The 23,590-nt window shown below is 40.3% G+C and overlaps 4 protein-coding genes across 4 annotated transcripts; 1 reads left to right on the forward strand and 3 right to left on the reverse strand.

The window, feature by feature from the left end:
- Positions 1-11,099: 11,099 nt before the first annotated feature.
- On the reverse strand, positions 11,100-11,933 carry LOC119554322 (NADH-quinone oxidoreductase subunit E). The gene has a single exon (XM_037865183.1). It carries the CDS (start codon positions 11,848-11,850, stop codon positions 11,134-11,136), a length of 717 nt encoding a protein of 238 aa, XP_037721111.1. The 5' UTR covers positions 11,851-11,933; the 3' UTR covers positions 11,100-11,133.
- A 1,410-nt stretch (positions 11,934-13,343) lies between these two features.
- LOC119552531 (probable G-protein coupled receptor Mth-like 12) lies at positions 13,344-15,271 on the reverse strand. Its single transcript, XM_037862150.1, has 7 exons — positions 15,155-15,271; positions 14,940-15,099; positions 14,419-14,610; positions 13,964-14,200; positions 13,735-13,900; positions 13,473-13,667; positions 13,344-13,412 (listed from the first exon to the last, which is right to left on the reverse strand). The coding sequence occupies exons 1-7, from the start codon at positions 15,269-15,271 to the stop codon at positions 13,370-13,372; spliced, it is 1,110 nt and encodes a 369-aa protein (XP_037718078.1). The 3' UTR covers positions 13,344-13,369.
- A 3,089-nt stretch (positions 15,272-18,360) lies between these two features.
- On the forward strand, positions 18,361-20,040 carry LOC119555411. Its single transcript, XM_037866769.1, has one exon. It carries the CDS (start codon positions 18,361-18,363, stop codon positions 20,038-20,040), a length of 1,680 nt encoding a protein of 559 aa, XP_037722697.1.
- A 363-nt stretch (positions 20,041-20,403) lies between these two features.
- On the reverse strand, positions 20,404-21,424 carry LOC119554096. The gene has a single exon (XM_037864845.1). It carries the CDS (start codon positions 21,329-21,331, stop codon positions 20,717-20,719), a length of 615 nt encoding a protein of 204 aa, XP_037720773.1. The 5' UTR covers positions 21,332-21,424; the 3' UTR covers positions 20,404-20,716.
- Between the last annotated feature and the right edge of the window lie 2,166 nt (positions 21,425-23,590).

The following is a 23,590-nucleotide window of genomic DNA, read 5'->3' on the forward strand; positions in this document are numbered from 1 at the left end:
AGGAGCAGGACGAGCAGGAGCAGGAACAGGACCTCCTGCAGCAGCAGGAATTGGGACAGGAGCAGGAACAGGAGCTGAGGCAGGAGCAGTCAGACAAACACATGAAACGTGCTGTGCATGCAATAAAGGAGATTTTTTGTGGGATTTCCTGCACTGATACCAGCCAACGGCACAATATGCTCCATAAATTGCATTTGGCCTCTGACTCAATACTTGTATATGTACACGGGCACAAGGATATTTCCGAAGTCACCCCAGACAATAGTTTATACTTGTCTATGATTTAGTTTTAGGGCCTAAAATGGGATGCCATCGCAATGGATACGCTTCGTTTCCAATGTTCTCTAACCAAAAACTAACCAAAATAATAAGCATGCGCAGAGCAATTATGCGGAATGGCTTTTAATTGCATTTGGCGGTGGCTGAATGTAAGAACTTTTGTAGGAGTTACTCACTACTTCCATTTTACAACTGTCTGAAGGACCTAAATTGGGGAAGCTACTGACTCGACACGTTGCATACTTATTTAGAGTATAACTAAATTTGATTGTGAATAACTGTCTAAAAAACATATAACATTAAAAACAGTTTCCTAAATTGAAAAAACTTTTATAAAGTGTTTAACATAAACAATAAACGCTACCAACTTTGTTAATAAAAACCAAATATGCACATAAATAGTTTGCAAAATTCCCAAAAAGCAAACATGTTGTTTTCTATAAAGCGGTTTTGATGCGGTCCAACTTTTATATTGAAAATAAAGGAAAAAGTTAAATTGTTCCTATTGGTTTTCAGTAAAAATAAAAATAGTATTGCTCTAAATAACTAAAATCATAATGTTTTTGCTATATTTTATTGTATGGAGGAGTGCCTTTTAATAAAAGTAACCAATTAGCGAAATCCACAGGATACCATGTTGAGTTTTCCAGGGTAACCAAAGCCATAAAGCGACTCTCCGCTTGGTTAGGTTATTATTATTGTTTGCAGTTTCGTTTCGGTGTTCCCTTTTGTTTGTAATGTGAAAATAATCCTCGTGAAAGTTTTGTTGTGCGGGAAAATCAAAGTATTAGCAACTCCTTGCCTCTCTTTCTGGCCGAAACTCAGATTCAGACTTTGGCAGCGGCAACTTCCGCTGGCCACGTGAGCCCAGAAATAGAAAACATGGCCAACATTGGAGGAGGAGAAGGGCTAAACAGTAGTGCTCAATATTGTAGCTCCACTTTACCTGCCCATAAGTTTTAAAATAATATGTAGTACATCAAAAAACAAATTTAGAAATGAATTTTAAAAGAAAGTATTTTGTATAAACCTTCCCTATTTAAGGTTCTGAAATAAATAAATATTCAGAGATGGGTATTGGAGATTATTATAAAATATCATAGATGTCCTTGATTTATGAATGCCAGATGCGGCTTTAAGAACCCATAATACAGTCTTCAAAAACCATTAAATAAACATATTTACTTTACATAAGTATAATATAAGCCATTCCTATTTATTCCACGTAACTCTGATTGCTATTCCTGCGACCTCGTTTATAAGGCGTGGGTGGCATGAACGTGAACTTTTCACGTGCGCAATTTGTGTTTGTGTTTGTATTTAGCTTCCTCCTTTCTGCGTTCGCCAGAATGTGTGCTGTTTTATTCATATATAGTACATTATTCGCCCCCGACTTTTTGCACTGGGTGCTGGGCGAAACTACCCTTGTGTCCCAGCCAAACTGAACCGAACTCAAATTATATTTTTATGAGTGGGGGCGAAGTTACGGCACTTAATGATGTTGCTTAGCAAATTGAAGCAACTAAACACAAACATAATTGAAACAATTTTCTCATTATAATGACGACTACGATGATGATGATGATGGCGATGGCGAAACTCTCGCTGTTTTCCGGCCCTTTTCAAGGAAAGGCAGGGAAAGTAAAAAAGGAAAGGTAGGGGAAAGGCAGTCGAGCAGGTGCCGTTGACGCAAATTGTTTGGCTGCGATCCTGTCAAGGGACTCCAGAACAGCTCCAGGTAAACAATGAGCACGCCCAATGTCAACTAAATATGCGTCCTTCGGTGTGAGTAAGATGAAGTGGGCGCCAGGAAGTCCTGGCAAAAGTTAAGCGCTCAAATAAAATAAAGCAAAATGGCAAAAAGTTAGATAGTGGGCTTGGGTTTGGTGCCGTGTTCCAGGTACTCAGCCTATCACAGGAAGTGCAGGCAGCGCCGGAAGTTGTAACAAGTTAATGGCAGTTTTTCAAGAAGCCAACTACTGTCAGGTGCACCGTCGGATGAGGCAGCGGCATTTAGCCGGAGGAACAGGACCTCCAGATGCAGGACTAAGTGCATTCAAGTTGGCACTCAAGTGCCGCCAAAGTGCCAGTCGACGTGGCCTAATAAAGTTGCTTAGGCGGGTCTTGGCGGGATTAAGTGGCTGCCTCCCGGCCTCCAGATGCCGTTGTCCTGGGAACCCGAGCACACACTCTGAGCTCCATGGTATCCTTTGGCTCCTTCAGCTCCTTCTTGGCCGTTTGTACATACATTTATTTTAATACTTTGTGCCTTTGTGCCCATCAGCCATTGTATTTGCTTGGCATTGTGTGCCCGGGCCATTAGCAGCTCAATTTACAGAGCGTCGACTTCTGATAGCGCCGTCTATCTGCCGCAAAGCTATCGGCCCAAAACAATATTTGGCATTGCGGGCGTTTGCCTTTCGCCTCTCGGTATTGTTTTTGGATCCCCTTCCGCTCTTGGCTAAAAGCACTGGGCGACAAGTGGACGCCTAATGGACCGGCGACCAACTGCAATTCGATACGGATGCCCACGATGCGGATGCGAACTTTTTCGGGGGATGCGTGTGGCTTGATGAAGTGGGATGGTGGTGGGTTTAATTTCACACTAATGACTCTATTCTAGTTAAAAAATGTATTATTAATAGTGTTTTTAATAATAATGCGGAAATATCTAAAAGAAAAATAAATGTTCCATTATGAGATTGCTTAAATTTCGACTAACTGAATAAATTCATATAAAAAGTCTCAGTCTTGTTGTTTAGGCTGAGTATATGTATTTCCATAACTTTTTAAAATAAATCTACAGAGTTAGTGAAGAATAGAGTGAGTGTCATATGGCCATAAGCTAGTGACATATTCCCAAATACCATATTCTTCAAATATTTAAAACCTTTTGTTTTTGTGTTAAGATGTGTAAATAAAAAGTGTTTCCCTGGGGAAATACAAACTTTTCGGTTTCCTTAAATTAAGCAGTAAAGTACTTAATAGCCAAAATATGTGTTATATGTTTCAGGTAAGCGCATCGTGTGCTAAGGCCCAAATTTATCCTCAGAGATAATATTCTAAAACGATATATGTACTGTACTCGAACATATCCTTGCTTAATTCACACTCAAGTACAGACAGCATTAATTTATCTGCCCAAATTAATCATTTCTTTGCAGTGCAGAGGCCTCGCGACTTTGATACATTGGGAAAACAAGAAGGGCATAAAAACAAAATCAAATTGCTTGCAAATAGCTAAATAAAAAGATGGCCCAGGACGACGAGGCTTCGGCTTATTACTCCCCGAGTTTGCCAGCCTCCTCGAAGCCAAACATTTCAGGCAGGATATTGCCGGCGAACAAGGAACAAGTTTGCGCTTTGCAAATTAATAACAACAGCGATGAGTTTTCTTGTGTGTCCTGTTTGCCTTGGTTGTTTTTGTTATTGTATATCCTGCCAGATAGGACAACGTGAGAGTGTGTGTGTGTATGTGTGAGCGGTAAGTAAGACTAATGCCTGCAGGTTGACGTACGTGCTGTGGCATTTTTATTAGGCATCTCCTTTTTTACGAGCCCTGCGCCGAAGCCCTTTTAATGTCGAAGGCGGCGCCAGACTCCCCAGAATGTAAAAGCTAAGAGGGGTAACGTTTCATAGCCCATAAAAGCAACAGTCCCCCGGAAACAGTTCCCAGAACTTCCTCCATCCTTCCAACTCCACCTCCACAGCCCATCTACATCCCCATCGCAATCTCCATCCTCTGCAAGAGTGAGTGTTACTTTTTGTTTAATTTAATTAGTCACGGCAAAGCCCACACCCCGAATATCATTGTTATTAGTACAGGCATTTTATTGGTCGCATACCGTAGAGGGCCAATAACAATTAGGCTTAAAAAAGGTCGGGCCACGATCCACAAGTACCCCTTATCAAGATGGTTAAGCCCTTGAAAGTGTAACCCTTTTAGACGATGAAATACAAATTCCAACCAGACTAGTAATACTTGGTAAAATATAAAATATATTCATATGCTATAAAGAGAAATATTGTTTTACCTACCCCTATACCAAATTTTAGATCAATCAATTTGAGTTTATACATCTAATATTTTTTATTTTGCACCATGGTTTTTATTTTAATTAAAAGTCCATCATACCGCAAATGCTACCCCTTAAAGCTCGCTTTTGTGTGCGGGGAGTGTATAAAAATGTAGCTCAATTAAAGTGTAGACACTTAAAATTCAACACTTAATTTCGTGCGTAAAATTAATGCCAAGCACATAATTAAATTATGTTAATTACGTACAACAAAGTCTATTAACAACGCACAGGCAGAGCGAGATAGACCATTGAATTCACATAGAGAAAGAGACAGGACTAACCAACTGATGCTCAATATCCCTTTTGGGACCAAAAAGGCCAAACATCAAATAACTTTCAATCAATTCCAATTAGGCCAGCTCCCTTTTGGCATAAAAATTGGATCCAGAATGGAACGACAATTTAATTTCAAGTTTAATGGCAAACAGCAGTAGATATAACCACAAAGCTTGGGGGTGAGTTTGTGGCTTCGAACGGTTTGATGTTGTTATCTCCTCGAAGGCAACCCGTTTTTCAGGAAGGGATATTGTAATAACAGCTGCCCGACACGGACAACGACTATCTGATCCCTGGAAATTGAGGGGGGAGCCCAAGGCGGAGCAGCCCCCAGGAAAATGGCAAGGAAAAGGCGAAGGAAAAGCGAAGGAAACGGCCACGCAGCAATGCATTTTGCAGTTAGCAACAATGGGCCAGCGGTCAAAGCCACAATAAAAGCGTGGCGTGGCATCGCAGGAACTCAAACTGAAATGAAAACCACAAAACACGCCAAACCCGAGGTCCTGGAAGCCAGCAAAAAAAAAAAAAAAAAAAAAAGGATAGCCGAGGACATACAGCTGTCCGTACGGACGAGTTTGAAGACGTGGCAGTATGCGGGCGAAAACCAAGTTCATTTTCAGTGCAAAAATTTAATCAAGAAGTGCAGTGCAGAAGGCGATCCAAAGTGTCAGCGGTGGCATTTCCCACTTTCTATCTACTTTCCCCCTAAAATGTCCTGACGTCCAGCCCCTTGCGTGTAATACGAGATTCGTTCAACATTTACAATGATTTTGTGATTCCTCCGACACTTTATGGCCCAAGCCAAGCTGACAGGCTCCCCACCAAACTCGAAAGCCCTCCCCCCCCCCATTTCTTTCTCTATACCATATCATATATATATACAGTACACATCCCAGGGCTGGGTGTGTTTGACTATAATAGAGTGAAAGACTTTAAGCAAGCATCGCTATCGTCATCGTCATCGCCATCGCATCGCCATCTCGGTATTAAGTTGCAAGCGAAAAAGTTCACTTGTAATGCAGACGAGCAACGAAAATGGAAAATTGGAGCGCAGCTGACAATGCTCCCATTTACCCCCTTGATTTTCCGACCCTTCAACTTTCCCCGAGAGAGAGTGTCAGTCGATATCCCCGGAGCAGCTTGGTCAGGTTCCCACAGCCAACCCGGATACAAAAAGCTTTCGCCGCGGAGCGAAATAAAGTAAATATTTGGTTAATTCGATTTTTAGCTATGATTGTCCAAACGCAATTCTTGTTGATATTCAATACTCAAGGGTTGCGACTGGGCATCGCGGCTCGAAATAAGAATACAACTCAGCAACCAATAATAAATCGTCAACAAAGTGAATTATAAACTTAAAAAACAATTTATTTAAGAAAGGGATGCTTTTAGCCAAAGGCAATTTGTTCATGTTGTTTACATATCTAAGGTCACATAAGTGGAAAATATCTAAAGAAAATTAATTTAAAATATTATACATTAAAAATATTATACACACTAATAAAACTCAAAGCCTTGATTAAGACAAACAGATTGCCTGAAGCCACTTCAACATTTATACAATCTTAAATTACGTAATTAAATATAAATGCAAATAACCTGCAGACATCATTTTCGATTTATTTAAATAATAGTCTTGTTAAGCTTGTCATGTCATCAAAGTTTACTTCTAACATTTTACAAATATTAAATTACAGAAATGCAAATGTAACCAGAGATGCGAAGAAGATTGGCGCTCATAGTTATCTAATAAAATAATCGAATATAAAATATATGTTACCAGGCAAATCAATGTTGTAATTAAAAAACCCAATGAAGCTGAAAACTTTGCTTAATAATATTTTATGATATTAAGCAACTTTTCTAACCAAGCCACTTGTGAGAAATAAAGTTGAAAGTAATATATTTTATGAGGGGGAGCAAGTCAAGAATTTACATCAGCAAAACTTGCGTTATGAAGTGGGGAAGCTGAGCATAGAAAACGTATTTTGTAACAAATATTTGCCAAGCATCTTTTGACAAATTATGACTAGGGTCCTCGTCCTCGTCCTCGTCCTTCCGACTCTCTGGTTTCCTCGTCCTGCTGCTGCTGCTCTTTGTTTTTTACCCCCGGAAAACTATGGCTCCAAGTTGCCATGACAGCGTTGCCACATTATACAACAAGTGCTCGAAATAATAAAGTTAACAGCACTTTAATAGTTACGCCTGCCACTCCCACTTGGGGTGGGGGCGTGGCAAATGGGGGCGGGGGTGTGGGAATCGGCAACCGGAGGAGGCAACTTCAGCAGCGGCAACATGTTGCCGGGCAACGGGCATAAATGAGGGGCTTATCCTATCGAGCAGCACAACTTGAACAATAAAATTGCTTTTATATACGAGAGTCTGCGCCGAGGATGAGCGAAGAAAATAGCCTGAAATATTCCCGGCATGCTCAGATATACAACCATTATGGGCGGGACCGAAGATAAATTTTCCACTTTGATTTCTGCGCTTAATAAAAATCAAATTTAAATGCGGCTGACAACGCACCAAAAAGCCGTCAAGTCTTCGCATTGCCATGTGTGAAGAGTACACAGGAAAAATAGGATATAATATAGAATTGTTTGGGTTTAAGGATAAATCATATAATTAAAACAATAGATATAAAAAATATTATTAGCTGCCAATCGTTAGATTACATACTATAGAAATATTCTATAAAAGTAGTAGTAGTAGTATGTCGGCTTAAATTATTTATGATTGCTGTTCCTTAAATATTAAATTAAAATTATTTTATACTAAAGGTTGATGTTGACTAAAATAATAATAACTATCATTGTAATCATCTGAGTTAAGACCCCAACATTTTTAAAAGAATCTTTTACTTGATATCTCTGTAGTTTTATTAGATAAATATTTATATCATTTCTTGGATATTTGAAAGAAGAAATATTCCTATTTGACATAATGTTATTAATAATATTTCAGTAAATTAAATATTATATTTATTTATTTTAAGTGAAGATTAAAGTTATAATATGATGAAAATGGTCCATTGAATAAGAATATCCTGAGAACAACACTGATATTTGAAATAAGAAATACTCCTGTTTGCCAAAATGTTATTATTAATATTTCAGTAATTTAGAGTTATATGATGAACATTGTTCATTGAACAACTATATCTAATAATAGGAATATTCTTAGAACAACACTGAAACGAAGACGAAATTCTTGAATATTCCTTGTGTACGAAATGAGCTGGGGGCTAGCAGAGGAGGCATTTATGGCCAGCTGATGACATGGCTTCCAACGATGCCCGGGCTGCTGCTCCTGCTCCAGGAATGTAATAAAGTTGATGCTGCCTTTGGTTCCCGACTCTTTGGACTTTATGGCTGGCACATAAAAGGAAATCAAAGCCACCGAGAGGAAGCCATCCGCAGCTGGCCAAGTCAAAGAGTCAGTCGACCCGCTAAATGGCTTTTGGCTGGCTGTACCAGAGAGCTCTATGGAAACTGCGGGGCAGAAGCGCGGCTAATAAGCTCCGCGGACCTGCGGGGCGTATGCTTAATATTTTGAGCCAGTTGGCGCTTATATAAATGCCGTTGCCCAGAGCACCAAAGCGGAAAGTTCTGCATAAATTCAATTAACTAAAAACATGCAAATGAAAACTTTTTTCGAGGGCGTCAAAGCCGCGGGGCAAAAGCCGGAGAAAATGCTAAAATGCAACTCATTCAGATGCACAGAAGTGGCAATTGGAAGTGGCCACCAGGCGCATCCTTTATCCTTTCTCCCTTGCCGCCAGAGATGTTTTCTAATTATTTCGCTCTGGCCGGGGGAACATCCTTTTTTGGCCCCGACTCGGTCAACTATGCGTGTATATCAGCAGTAGGAAATGCAATAATGTAACGAGTAATTGCGCAAAAAAAAAAAAAGCTGGGAAAAAAGTAATAAAGAACGCGCAGTTACGCAAAGCGCATGAGGGGCGGTCAAAGGCCATGCAATCTGGCGGGGATAACTGCAAGGACACCCAGGACTGCGGGCAGTTATGAGTGCGGTAAGCGGTTCGAGGGAGGGAGGGGGGGTCACAAACAAAAGTTGTCAACGACAGCAATGGCAACTAAAACAAAGCCCTGACCCGTGGGCGGTGGAGCGGATCGGGAGCGGATTGGGGGCGTGGACCTGCAACGTGGCCGCAGAAAGTTCAAACGCTGCTCACGCGTAGCAGCCACGTGATTCGACTCTTTGGGCTCCTGTTGTCCTGGCCTCGTGCCTCCGGACCCCCGGCCCCCAAAAAAGGATATTAATTTCCCAAAGGTGCCGTTTTTGCTGGCGAAAATCACGCAAAATGCTACCCAGCCAACGAGCCGGGGGACAACTTAACGGAAGAGCCGGAAAAGTGGAGCCCTTTGTCAAACAGAACATTACACACCCTAGGCTGCAATTAGAAATACAAAGTAGTCCATTCAAGGCTTCACGGATCGTACACAAAATGTTAAGTAGGCGGCTCTACCCCGCAGATTGTAATTCATTTAAAACAGGCCTCGGTGCGATTACGTGACACAAAACCGTAACGTGAAGTTTAACGACATTACCACTTCGCACCTAATTAAATTATTGTTTTAATTCTTTTCAGGAGACCTCTATGAATTGTTAATTATGTTTTCAGCACTAACAATTGAAAATAACATGTAGAGCAAGCCATTAAAAATATAACATAAATTTGCACTTCAAAATGTAACATTAATAGACCATAAAGTATTATTACTACATATTGTCCATTTTGTGTTGACTATTAAAATATATAATTTTAGTTATAAGAATCATTTGCTTCTTATAAAATGTAAATTTGACTTTGTTTTTGAGCATGTTAAAGATTTTTAAAAATGTATAATAACAGAATATATTGAATATTTATAAAAAGAACAAAAGACCTGCAAAAGTCATATGACCCAAACGGTTGATGAATATATCAGCCACGCGAAATAAAATGAAAACGCACGCACACAAATTAAAAACTTTCAATAGCAACAATTTTCATTTAAAAATTCAACACCATGCGCAGGGACAGGCGGTGAGAGTTCTGGGAAATGGGAAATGGAAAAGGGGCTGGGAAAGTGGGTGGGGGAAAAGTGCTGGGCGTAAGGGGAAAGGCGTGGGTTGGAACGCTGGCATTTCAGCTGGCAACCGCTTGTTGATGGCCATTGAAGTGGGCGACAAACAGATTTATGAAAACTGAAAAATATCCATTGTAATTTGACTGTGCGAGTGGCAAAGGAACGGCACACCAGCGATGGAAAAGCCATGATGGCTGGGGAGCGGGCAACAATTAAAACTATTTTAGCCAAAACAATATCGGGTTGTTGCCATCGCCGCCAGCTTTTCTAGTTGCCAGTTGTTTGCTGCTCGATGCGCGGGTTGTTCTCCACTAGCAACATTTTATTAGAATGCAGGCCGGGTCCCGGGGTCAAACCGCAAGAGGGGCGTGGCAACTGGGAGTGGCAAGTGGCAGGGGCCAACCCGGAGGTGGCAAAGGGGTGAAGGCGAAAGGACAAGACCAAAGCGAATTGCTAGCTGGAATAGCTGACAGGACATGGGGCTTGGCTATACCCTTGCCGCAAGGTTATTCAAATCAGTTGGATGAAAATTCGATGGATAGATCATTAAACCATGTAGTTTTGTTAATCCTCTTCCTTTAGGAAGATTTTTATGTGACAACAAAAAGTAGTCGACCACTAAAATAAATATTAAATGCATATAATTTAAATACATTTGTTATGCCAAAAAAAATTATCTGCATATTTCAGCTACAATTCCAAATACAAAATGCCAATATTTACAAAAACACAATGTTTAATGCTAAATTGGAAAATATTTGAGGATAGGAAAAACATATTATATACGATGTTAGTCATATTTACCTTATATATTCTTTAACATAGTAAAAAATACTTTCGCAATAAAATCAAAATTTAAAAATATTAAATTAACTGTAATTCTTAAATGTATAATATTCATATTTTAAATAAATAAATGGCACTGAAAAACATACATGTTATGTTTTTGAGCTTGAGTCTTGTATGTATGGAATACAATAAGAAACTTCTTAACAAACAAAAACTAAACAGATGTCAAAAAGTCCTTACAAATATGCTTACCATACAAAAACCAATATATTGCTTGTCTTTAAACCAAAGTTTTCAATATAAAAATCCTTATAAAGGGCATTTAATCTTCGACGCCACCTATCACAGCCCTTATCTTGTGTTGTCCTGTTGTTTTGTCAATGCTGCCGTCTGTTTATTGTGCCAGCGCTGCAGAAATCCTGAGCATGTCCTTTGGCCAGGGATAAAGTGCAGTGGCAGCGAACGGAGGACGCTGAGCAGGAGCTTAGCAAAACAACAGCTGTTGGCCTGCGAACCCCTGATCCCTGAACCCCAGAAACCTTCGAAAGTCAGGGTAGCGCGAATTGCTTTCCCGATGGCAGGCGGAATTTATTGCTTTAAAACTTAATCAATGGCTACTGGCACTTCTTGGTCTTCGGATCAGGCAGATCCTGCATCATGAAGCCGGGCGGCGGTGGTGGGATCTTCAAGGTGGTGGGTCCACCCTTGGGCTCGGAGGCACATCTCCCATTTTGCGGACCAGCGGGCGGCAGCTTATCCTTACTGAGCTTCGCCAGGATGTCGGCCAGGCTCTTCTCGTCCAGGTCCTCGTACATATCATCATTAACAGCCAGAACCGGGGCATTCACACAGGCACCCATGCAGTAATCCTCCTTCAGGGTGAACTGCATATCCGGAGTGGTCTGGCCATGCACCAGATTCAGGGCCTTCTTGCAGGCCTTAAAGATCTCATCGCCCCCACGCAACTTGCAAGGCGTTGAGGTGCAAACACTAACCACATATTTCCCACGCGGCTTCATGAAGAACATCGTGTAGAACTGGGCCGCCTCGAAGGCCTTCATGGGATCCACTTTTATAATCTCGGCCACGGCCTGGACGGCACTGATCGACAGCCATCCCTGCTGCCGCTGGGCAATGTCCAAAAGTGGTAACAGGGCTCCCTTCCACTCGGCCTCCGGATACCAGGCCAGGAGGGCCTTGACCCTGCGCTGGTTGTCCTCCGAGAACTCAAACTTTAGCATATCCTTCATCGCACTGGCATCCATCTGGCCTCCACTCCGGAGCACGGATGACATGTAGATGGAACGGCATCCCTGAAGCAAACGCTGCATATTGTCCAGAAAAATATATATATGTATTTTAAACCTTTGTGGCTTTTCCAACGACCAATATTGAAATTCCTATCGGTTTGACATTCTCCTCTCGGAATTCTCGTACACAAAGAAAATACCTTATCAAAGCGGCTATCAGCGGTTTATTCTGCTTATATCGAGTTTCAAATAAACAATATAAATTTACATTTATTGGTCATTAAATGCAAACATATGCGTTTAGTATCAAATACCATTAAACTAACGATAATGATATTAAAAATTCATAAATATGAGATTAAGTTTGACAGTGATATCGAATTGTCAAACAATTATATTTATATTATTAATTGCAAATATAATAGGAGATAAGTATTTTGTCACAAATTGTGACTATTTAAGTAGAAATATGAATTGTTAGAAGCCAATGTTTAATTATAATACAACAATCATAGACTTAGCCTTGGCTGGCTTTGATTTTTGTAAACATTTTTAAAACTACAAAAACAAAGTAAAAAATGTATTACTTAGAATTTAAAAATATTTTATGAGATTAATTAAAATCAGATATTAAATAGCAAGACCTAATGTTGTAAGTTCAAGGTTTAACATACACCGTATGTTTACTTTAAATTTTATTTTGTGTTTTTGATTTAATATTTACTAACCAGTATAATGGAGATAGTGACCACCTTAATTGTTCTGTTTTCTTTCTCCTTTTAAGTTTTCTGTAAATTATAGTGTTCTGGCGAAATTGCAATCAAATTGAGTTGGCCAGCTGCTCGTCATGACAACGTGGAGATGGCGAATCCGCAGGGCGAGGTCACAGCATGCCAATCAAGTCTCCCTGCCGCAAATTGTTCAAATTGCATGCCTTTCTTAATTGTCAATATAAGTGCTGCAGGTCGCTTTCAGGGGATGGGGCAAAAGGATACCATATACCATTTTTCCGAGCACTTCACACTTTATTTTACATACAATCGTAGTAATAGGGGAACTCGCTTATCGACACCTGTCCCTCGGCTCATTTACGTCGTTTTTATTACAGGTTATTATTAATGTGAAAGATTGGATCGTAAAACGCAGGCATTATGCCAGCCCAGTATCCGATCAAAATCCATAATAAACAATTAGGATAATGGCAATTCAAAGTGGCATTCACTGCAGATAGCATAACGTTAATGTTGTAAGCACATGTAATGGGTAAACATCAAATAACCAAAGCACATGTTGCCCCACAAATACCATATACCATTTTTCCGAGCACTTCACACTTTATTTTACATACAATCGCTGTAATAGGGGAACTCGCTTATCGACACCTGTCCCTCGGCTCACTTACGTCGCTTTTATTATTAATTATTATTATTATTAATGTGATAAGGTGATATCGATATCGTGTTGGTCAACATTTAAAATTTGGCACGAAAGTCTTTCATAAATTTAAAATATAAGAACCATAATAATTAAACAGATTATTGAGACAAAGACAAAAAAATTTGTCGACATTTGCTTTAAAATGAATTAATATTTCTTGGCTTTATAAATCAGCCGGCTGATCGTCCGTCGGAGTGCGAAAAGTTCTGCAATATTATTAAAAAGGTTACTTGAAAAATTCTTCCTAACAATCACCCAGTACTTACCTATTTAAAAAGTGGCTGATAGTGCTACGCCTAAGTATAAGCAGCACAAATATGATTAGGCCAAGAATGGACTCAAAGTAGTCAATAACAAAATAAACGTCTTGCATAAGTTCGGAAATCTGCCGCCCAACCAAAAATAGCTTCAGAATCCAGGATATGCACATCATTATAAAGAGGCGAGAAAAATCCATGTAGCTAGGATCGGTAAATGAAACAAGGACATGACCTGAAGTTACAATATTCTAAGGTAAATAGGCCTTACTTTTGACTGTCGAAAATGGGATGGGTCAATCTTCCCTCTTCTTCCACTACCTTCTTCTCTTGGCTCTTCACTTTCCAGATGAAAATGGCAGTCAGGATGAACATGATCACGTTAAAGGTGCTTAGGATCAGTATCGGTACTTGATAGAATAAACAGGATTTCGAAACTGTGAAAGATAAATGTTGCTAAGCTAGAGATTCAGCCTTAACATGCCAAAATTAAAACCCACTTGTTACAGAACATTCAAGAAAGCCAGTCAAGAGCGACCAATTCCAAGCGCTAACTTCCTCTATCAAAAAAATGGCCGCAGTCAGGATGGCTACTGTACTCCAAACAAAGGCGGTGTAGAATTTAAAGCCGTATCGAGATTCCTCGGATATGGGCGACCTGAAATCCTTCCACAAACAAAAGCTTATGACAGAGTCCCACAGACTATAAGTCATCGTAAAAAAGAATAAAGTGTAAGCTGCAACAAAATAAAGAAAATATTATTAAATGTAATATTTTTCTATCTATAAAACTACATCTAAATATGCAGGAATTAAAGAAGAACGAATTTCCTTGATGCCGATGAAGTACATATATGATGATGCAGTGAGTGTAGGTGAATTATTATAACTGATAAAATTAGAAAATAAGCTTGTATCAGGCTCACCACGTTCGAAATAAATTCAAACAACTAACCTGCTGGAGAGGAAAGGCTGCCCAACAGCTTATAATCTTCCAGAATGCGGATAAGGGTCACAATCGAAAGGCAGAACAGGCTGCAGATGAGGCACTTGCCGATAAAATTTCGAAGTTTCTTAAGGGTAAGAAACACTGTCAATGTAAGGACAAGGAATACCATAGATATCATCCTGAAGTTTGCAAGAAAAACTGAAAAAGAATAATGTGTAGAGAAATATTAAGAATTCATTCATGAAGTATTAAAATTTATGAATTCGAGTCTAAGTACCGATTTTTAAGGGAACTTTTCTTAGTACCACTCACTAAGTTCCGGATTGCCATACGATATCGATTCAAAAGTATTTAAATATTCGTATAAAATCAAGCCAACGATTAAAAATATTTTAATATTTGGCCGTGGTTTTGGTTAGGTTTTTATTTTTAGATTGTAAAACAATAAAAGTGCATGATAATTAACCCTAAGCAAGTTAATTTTATGGAGTCTTCTAAAAATTTACGGTTTAATTTGATAGTCGTACCCTTTGGTATATCTTCCACTGCGGCATTATTGGTGATCGCTGGATTATCTTCCACTATGCATTCATTGGTGACAATCTGTAGAGACATTGGAAAATTGGAAAAGGACTGCTCAGGAGAAAGGCAGTAATCTGATTTTGTGAGCATGATTAAGTCTCCATCCTAAAAAGTGCAAGGGTTAGACAAAGATATACATCCGCAATATCGAAAGACGAACCGCAAACAGTAAAAACGAATCTTTTTCTTCTAAAGTAATCTTTTCGCAGCCCAAAGTCCGGCTCCTTAACACGGTAATCTCAGAATGAAGATAGTTGCTCCTGAGTGTTGCAGTCATGTCTTCAACGTTTATGTACATCAGGTCTAGATAAGGCTTTTCCCGGGCAATTACTTCACTCAACCCGTCGCTACATTCATCTTGGTCCAAGAAATTATTTTGAAAACAGCAGAACCGAATACAGGGCCGTGGCAACTGGCAGATGCAGGCTCTTAGATGACTCTGTACAGGCACTGTCGATCCATTTATTAGCTGCCTTGTCCTGTACTCCCCGACTAAGTTAGCAGGGATTTTCAGACCGTCATATATATAAGTGTCGTTTTGGATTGCAGCATTTGAGATATCAACCGTATCTTGGAAGTCACAACCGGGTATTTCGGCACTTGATTTCTTTAAGGCAATCGAAAAAATAACTATACAGAACCATTCCAACGACAATTTCATATTGAAACAGGGATCGTGCTACGCGGCGTACGAAACACTTATGACTCTCGATAGAAGTTTGCTCTCGGCTTTTATAGCCGATTGTTATCTTTTCTTATACCATTAAAAACCAAGAATTCCAATTTAAAAGGACCCTAGCGAATAGAAAAATATTTGTATTGTGCACAATTTTCTGTCGTGAACATTTTATCAAATTCATCAGCTTGTTAAATGGTTCTGTATTTCGAATTCATTAATTATCCTGAAGAAATAAATGGTCGAAATAACCGGCAATCCAAGGCTTAAAATCGTGTATTTAGAAACATGATTTATATAAAATTTCAATAATTTGCAATTTATTACATCAACAATTTTTTTACAAAATATTTTTTTAAAATCTTGGAGATAAACTTTAGGTAATTTTCCCGCATTTTTCTTCATAGCACAGAAAATTAGGCGGGTTTCTTCGTCCTCCGAGCACGGACAATCTGCTTTTTTGGTTTTTCTCGAATGCTAAAAGAAAAGTAAATGGGTTATTCGAAGATCAGACTTAGTTAAAAAGTCTTACCTATCCATTAAAAGCTTAATGGTGCTACGCTTTAGGATAAACAGTATAAACACGAAAATACCATAAAACCAATTGAAATAACGGAGAACATCAAGAAGCAGATTCTTAAACCCGAAGACGCTCATCACAAAAGAAATTAAATACAGGAACCAAGTCATGCCCATCACAAAAAGTATCCGAACGCAAGAAAGATATCTATGTTTAAAGTAAAGAATTAGTATCGGTTTTATGATAAGAATGACTCACGTTTCACTGTCGAAATTAAACCAGGTTGTCGATTGTTCAGCCTTTCTTGTCATCTTTATTATCGTTATCCTCACTTTCAGAATATGGGTGATCGTTAGGGTGAACATAATCACATTAAAGACACTCGAAACCAGTAATGCCAAGAAGGAAACGGAGAGCCAAATTTCAGCTATCGACGGAAGTAAAAATATGATTTTTTTCGAGAAGGTATTTATAGATTAAAGACAGTGCATTTACCTACAAGGTTGCCTTGTTTTTCTCCGAATAGTCTTGCGAATGGACTGTCATCGCCACCAAAGAACGATATCAGTGAATATCCTCCAGGAAGGATAGCTGTTGTAACCCAGACAAAGGTACTGTAGGCCAGGAACTGAAGTCGGTGCTCCTCGCCAGCAACCGACTTGAAGACTTTCCATAAATGAAAGCTTATGACCGAGAGCCAAAGATTGTGAGCAAAAAAGAAGAATATGAAGATACCAACTGCAAAACGAACAAAATGCAAATACTTTGTATTATATAAACTGTATCCACTAACCATCCAAAAATAAACTTTGCAAGGGGATCCAATATTTTAGAACCCTCGAGTTCTGCCACACGATGATGCTTAGAAGGCAGCTTACAATGCACTTGCCCAGTGTATTTCGGAGCTTTTTAACGTATAGGTAAATGGCGATGGTTAGAATGCAGCATATTGTCGATGTTACCAAGCCTGGAAGAACAGAGTTAGAGAAATAGCTGTGCATAATTATTTGAACTGGAGCAGTACCAAAATCTTGGAGACTAACCTGCATCTTGGATCAACAACGTGCTACAACTTAATTCAAAACTAGAATGTGAAACTTTTGAAAATATATTTCTTCGATAGGAATCAAGAGTACATACATAAAGCCATATTGTACTTATCTCTAAAAAAAAGTGCACTCTCAAAGGGGTAATTTTTGGAAATATACTACTTTGATAAGAGTCAATAATAGTACCCAAAGGCCATGTTTTTTCTAGCTAAAAAATAAAAACAGTCACTTGGAATGTATATATACTTTTTAAAAAATTCATTGATATAATAATAGATTTGCTTTAGAAAATTATGAGTGAAACTAAAGACATTCAGGTTAAAAATACTTAAAATGGGAAGACATAGATTTTAAAAATTAAATAAAAGCTTAGACATTTATAAACCGGTTTTTTAAAGTCCGAAATTCGTTTTTCAGAGGTCTATGACCCACAAGAATACCTATAAATCTGCATGTGAATGTGCATGTTAGCCAGGCAAAAGTTTGGCGGTCCCAAAAAGCGGCAACAAAATGGGAACTGCAATTGGCCACCAAGTACTTTCCAAAGTCTTTTGCATGGCAGTTCACATAATTTGTGTTGTGATAGTCTCGGCCTCGTTTTCCTCCGGTTCTTGGCGGGCAGCAGTTTTCGGTTTTTGTGCCCAAAACATAATTAAGTGCTTTGCAAGTTGTTTTGGCTGTAGGGGAATTTGTCATAACATGGGTGGTTGGGGAAAAAGCCCCGAAAGCGAGTAGCAGAGCCCGTTGATAATGTACTAAGTAGTAATAAATTTTACTTTTATGCGAAGAAACTCTGGGGAGAAGCGAAAACAAACCAGAACAGCGCAGAACAGAACAGAAAACCAGAAATCAAGAGTCGGTGAAAAGTGAAATGGGCTGTGCTCCCCCTTTTGACCCCGTCGACGGGCTCAACAAGTTGGCCAAGTTGGCGAGTTCCCCGAGTTACCGAGTTTCCCAGCTCCCCGAGCTGATGAAGTGGCAATGGCCAAGAGCCGGACTTTAGTTGTAGTTAGCCAGCGCTGGAGTGGAGGCTGAAATTAAATCAAACATCAAACTCAATCGCAAAGCCAAAAAGGGAGAAAGGAAGAGGAAGGACTTCTCCGCCAGCAAAATGAATCGAAATGGGGCAGGGACGAAGTGCCAAAAGTGTTAGCAACTTTGCCACATTTCTGTTGATTTTCCTCGCACAAAACTGTGGTACGGCACGCAGCCACGGGCGTGATGGATTAGCAAAGTTGGAGTTTAGCGGCCCGGTTCTCCCTGTTTTTAATTTTGCAAAAATATACGAAACTTTGTGTGCACAACTGCCACGGCCACTGTCGACCACGCCCTCTCCTCCTCGGGAGGTCAAAGGGCGCGACCTCGTCCGGGGGAAGCCCATGTTCCATGTTTTCGATCAACTGCAGCAGGACTTTGAAGCTAAATGGCGGCGCACAACCACAGTGAAGCCCTTCAGTATCCTTCAGCACTTGGACCGGGAGCAGGAGCAGCAGGCTCAGCGGCTGCAGACTCATCCAAACACTAGTTTTCATATCCTGCAAGAGTTGTACAAGGATCAAAAGGCTTATGAGCTCAAGACCACAACCGTAAAGCCCTTTCTTGTACTGCAAAAACTGGAAAGTGACTACATTAAGGCAATTAAACACACCACTACGGTCAAGCCTTTTCATGTAGTGGGAACCCTGGTAGAAGATTTGATAAGAAAGGATCTTAAAGAGGGTTATCTGGTGGAAAAACCCATCAAGTCCACGGAACCCCTAGCCGAACACAAGGCCGAGCTGAAACCCGAATCTCGAGCCAAGAAAAGTCAAAAGCGGAGACGGAAACGCATTCGCCGCAGGAGGAAACGAATTCGCCGCCGCCGGAAACGCACACGTCGCCGCCGCCGGAAGAAGCGCAAGAAGAGGCGGAAAAAGCGCAAGAAGAAGAAGCACAAGGGTGACAAGGGCGACAAGAAGAAGAAGAGGAAAAAGAGGGGAAAGCGGAAGAAGCGAAAGAAGCAGCAAAAGCCGGAAGAACATGAGCAGCACTCCATTTTTCAGCCCGGTCAAGTGATCTTCGCTAATCCCACAAAGCCACCGTACTACCATCACCCCCATGGATATCCCTATCACCCAGCTAACCAGATGCCAGTGCAAACCATACCCACAGCCTTACTGGCCGCCTTGACCACCACCACCACCACCAAAAAACCAAAAACTACCACTACCACCTTTCGTCCCTTGAGCAAGATCAAGTATCTCCTGAAACACAACAGCATCTTCAAGAAAAAGAAAAAGGAGTACATGAGCCACGTTGGTCAGGTTTTGTATCCGTTTGTGAAATTCGTGGCCTTCTTCACGGTCCTCAATCCCTTCACTCTTGGGGTATTCCTCTTCACCCTGATCTCTCCAGCCGTTTTCGGATTCCTGGGCTTTGTGGCCCTGAGTGTGTTGGTCAAGCCCTTCCTGCATCTGGTGTTCGGGGTCAAGCGGAATGTTAACGCCTTCGAACACAAGAGGTGGCTGGCCCACAGACAGGAGGAAAAACTGAAGCTGGCCCTGCGACCAGTCACCATCCACAAGCATTTCTACCAGCAGAATGCGGTGCGTCCAGTGGGTCACTGGCGAAGGGAGGGAGGTGACCCCGGGCATCAAAAGCCCCCTCTGCAACCACCACCCCTTAGACCGCCACCCCTGAGACCACCACCTCAGCGACCACCCCTGGAACCACCCCCAAGACATCGCTATAATCCCTTACTGCCTGATGATCGTAAGACTCTTAAGTACGATAGTTCGGATCAGCCTGGCATCTTTCTATAATATAGAAACAATGTACTTATACTAAAAAACTAACTTATAATTTACAAAGCTTAATATATAATGACAAACTAAATTTAATATACATTTTCGGATCAGCCTGACATCTTCCTGATATGGTGAAATGGTATACATAAAAAAGGCGTCTAATTTAGTTATAGACCAAATTAAATATATTTCTATGAAAGTAAAGTTAGACTCAAAATAAAATATATCATCATTCGGATGAATATTATTTACATAGTTAGTAAAATGATTTACTTATAAATTTTATATAATTTACCGAATAATTGGTGACTTCTGAAATAAAATAAGTCCCTAGATATATATATAGGAGAGAAAAATATCTCTTTATTATTTCTGCATTAAGAACATCATTACTCAGTTACATTTCGTATTTAATTTAAAGAGCACATATATATTTTCTGGTGAAACTTTAATTCCAACGAATGCCCAGCTGCCATTGAGGATGTCATGACATCTGCTCCCTCCGCACTCCAGCGAAGGACCTGCCACTTCGGGGACTTTGGACCCCCACTCACATGTGTGTGCTGCATTAAAATTAACATGTTGGCAAAGTGAAATTAACAACAGCCAACCCAAGATTGTTGCCGAAACCCAATTAAAAAGTTTGGCAACTGGTAAAGCGGTTTGTAACAATCCCATCCCCGAAACCCTTTCAGTTTTCGTAGACCATCATGTGAATGTCCAGTTCACGCAGCCAATGTAATTTCTTGCCGTAGCCCTGGCGGAGGAGGTCCTGCTCCAACTGATCCTCCACAGGAAGGACCTCGTGGAGTGGCAGGCAGAGTTGCAGATCCGTTCGTTCGAAGAGCTTTCGAGCCTCCCAGCGAAAGAGCTCAACTGCATCGGCGAAGTCCTTGCGCCGTTCCAAAAAGTCCTCCATTCGAGGATGGTGTTGGATGAGCTTGTCCAAGGACGCAAGTAGACGCATAATTAGAAAGCGGCAGTACCGCTTTCGAACCTGAGTGATTGGCATATCCTGATTCCTCTGCAAACGCTTTTCAGCTGCTTGTCGGGTATAGCTCCACATTGTGACTACCAGGATAATGGCCACCTTAACGCCACCGATGTGCAACAGGACAGACAGCGGGGTAATCTCCTCCTGCAGCACCATTTGCCTCCACCAGAGGAGGTCCCATCCGTGGAAATGGTACCCATAGTCCAGGACACCCAGCACAAGAAGGCAGAGCACGGCGATTTGACCGATCACATCGTAGTGCAGGCGAATCTTTCGAAGGACCCACAGCCAGCTGGCGGGGATCCTAGCCATCCAGAAGGAATATGAAATAATTTTGTAATTTTGAAACTTTCTAGAATAGTTACAAAACAAAGTACAATTTATCTCCAGTCAACTAGATAGATATTAAAGTTACAAATGACTTTGGCAAGAGAAATGTTTTCTTGGATATCTATGTTGACTATAAAACCTTCTAAGAAAAAACATTGACAAATATAAGATAAAGATATTTTTCGTAAGAGAATTACATTTGTTTTAGAGACATTGCATTCTGTAAAATAGGGTACCTAAAATTTCCATTGGTATTATGTTGCAGATGACTCCCTATAAATTCTAAGTACTTATATTTTTCGAAAAATCCTTGACCCTTATTTGTAAAAAGCAAGCAATGGGTTACAATCATTTTCCTAAGCTCTTAAAAATAAGCAAATTTCTAATGTTATTTTGCCATCAAGGAACCAATTATTTGTTGACCATTCAAATTATATCACAAGTTTATGCATTTCCAGCTCCTCCCGCTTGAAAATGTTTTGCTCTTTTTTTGTTGTTATTGCTTTAGCTGACGGTATTGACACTTTGTTCACACAATCCACAGAGCCAATATCAATTGCGCGTTTGCAATTTGCCAACATTTTGCAGGCCATCATAATGGAATCGCCTTGGGAACGTCATTTTGTTCGGCTCAAAACAAGTCGTTCGTCGCCGGAACTGCAAAACTGCATTGTGAAGACGCTGGAAAAGATTGGAAATATTGGAGGGTGTTGGGTAGGAGCAAGTGACTGGGATTGAGCCGGTAGAAAAGATCTCCTATTCAAATACACGCTAAAATAATATCACTTTAAAGACATTTTTGGCCTAAAATGTATAACATTTAGTTCAAAAATTGATATGAAAACGTTTTTTTTTAATTACTTAGAAAATATTATTCATTTGTAACACTTTCTAAAACGTATTTCAATTTTTATTATCGCAATATAGGATTGCTATCGGTTTGATTCTTTGCAGTGCATCCACTCTAAGTACAAGGCAGCAAATAGAACGAGTAATAATAAATAAAATTGTAGCCAATTCATAAGGATTTCGCATTTTGTCGCTTCAATCAGGCAATTGATGGCCTCTGGAATGGGGGTTTGGTTGGGAGCTTCAGGACCACAGGACTGTCGAACGACTGGCAAACAACATTCATTCATATTTTCCAAGTGCCGATTGAAGCTGCCTTTGCATTCTGCTGATCTCCTTCAACACGGAACCACCTTCTACCAGCCCACCAAGCCAACACCCCAACACCCCACCACCCATTTCCCCATCCCACCTCCCACTGCCAACACAATGTGCGTATAAATAACGGATTTCCTGTTATAAAATATTTGTAACGACATTTTCCCCGATTTATGTATCCACACATATACACACAGACGGAATATGCATGCTTTCTATATATGGCATCTGTGCTCAAAATAATAGTCTTTGGCATATAAAAAGTGGTAGAACAAATATTTTGAACGTCATTGTCTTAGATTCTTACAAAATAATAACAAAATAAATAAAAGAATAGTTATATCTACCCAAAATCAGTTTCTAGAAGTATTTTTTACGATTAAAAATATTTAAAAGACTGTTCAACGTCATGATGAAATAATACTTTCCACACTCAAGAGGTTTTAAAAACATTCCATGAAACAAGTACCATTTTATTTCATAAACCTGAAATTACATCTATTATTTTGAGCACTGCTGTAAGCGCTGGAATAGTGAATATATTGCATTGTGCCATTGCTAGTGGATGAGCATGTACTGCGCCCTCCAATCTGTGGATATATGTATATATAGTGCCACGGTATCTACGGCTGCCGCTCTCCCCTGCCAATTGCTGCCACTCAGTCATGGGTGACAGTTATGGCTATATGGATATCGATATGGATATATGCCGGGTAACGTCTTCGGATTGCAGCTGTCAACGCAGCAGCAGCAAATTTCGCCCCGTCCTAAATGTGCTGCTTAGGAGTCGAGTGAGTGGAGATCCAGTGGATTGATGATGCTCCGACTGGCAGATGCAGTTGCAGTTCCAGTTGCACTTGGTCCTGCAGTGGGAGGTGCATAAATCACAGTCATGCACGTGTTAATATCCTTGAATGCGCTCGAGAGCTCCATTGTTGTCAGCGGATATCCAGCATACAAAAGGTAAATGGGAGTGCAAACGGTAGGGGAGTTATGCATCCTGTTTTCGGGGCGGACAAATGGCCATGGGTCAGGCCACAAATGATGTCAGGAAACGTATAACTTCCAAATGAT

This window comes from Drosophila subpulchrella, chromosome 3L (assembly GCF_014743375.2).
Source record: "Drosophila subpulchrella strain 33 F10 #4 breed RU33 chromosome 3L, RU_Dsub_v1.1 Primary Assembly, whole genome shotgun sequence".
NCBI classification, from domain to species: domain Eukaryota; kingdom Metazoa; phylum Arthropoda; class Insecta; order Diptera; family Drosophilidae; genus Drosophila; species Drosophila subpulchrella.

Bases quoted from the DNA above. Each gene is read 5' to 3' on its own strand.
- LOC119555411 (XM_037866769.1), top strand. From the start codon at position 18,361: ATGGGGCAGGGACGAAGTGCCAAAAGTGTTAGCAACTTTGCCACATTT.
- LOC119554322 (XM_037865183.1), bottom strand. From the start codon at position 11,850: ATGCAGCGTTTGCTTCAGGGATGCCGTTCCATCTACATGTCATCCGTG.
- LOC119552531 (XM_037862150.1), bottom strand. From the start codon at position 15,271: ATGACTGCAACACTCAGGAGCAACTATCTTCATTCTGAGATTACCGTG. The intron at 13,901-13,963 runs GTGGGTTTTAAT...TATCTTTCACAG, and splicing joins TCTTGAATGTTCTGTAACAA to TTTCGAAATCCTGTTTATTC. The intron at 13,668-13,734 runs GTAAGGCCTATT...TACCGATCCTAG, and splicing joins CCCATTTTCGACAGTCAAAA to CTACATGGATTTTTCTCGCC.
- LOC119554096 (XM_037864845.1), bottom strand. From the start codon at position 21,331: ATGGCTAGGATCCCCGCCAGCTGGCTGTGGGTCCTTCGAAAGATTCGC.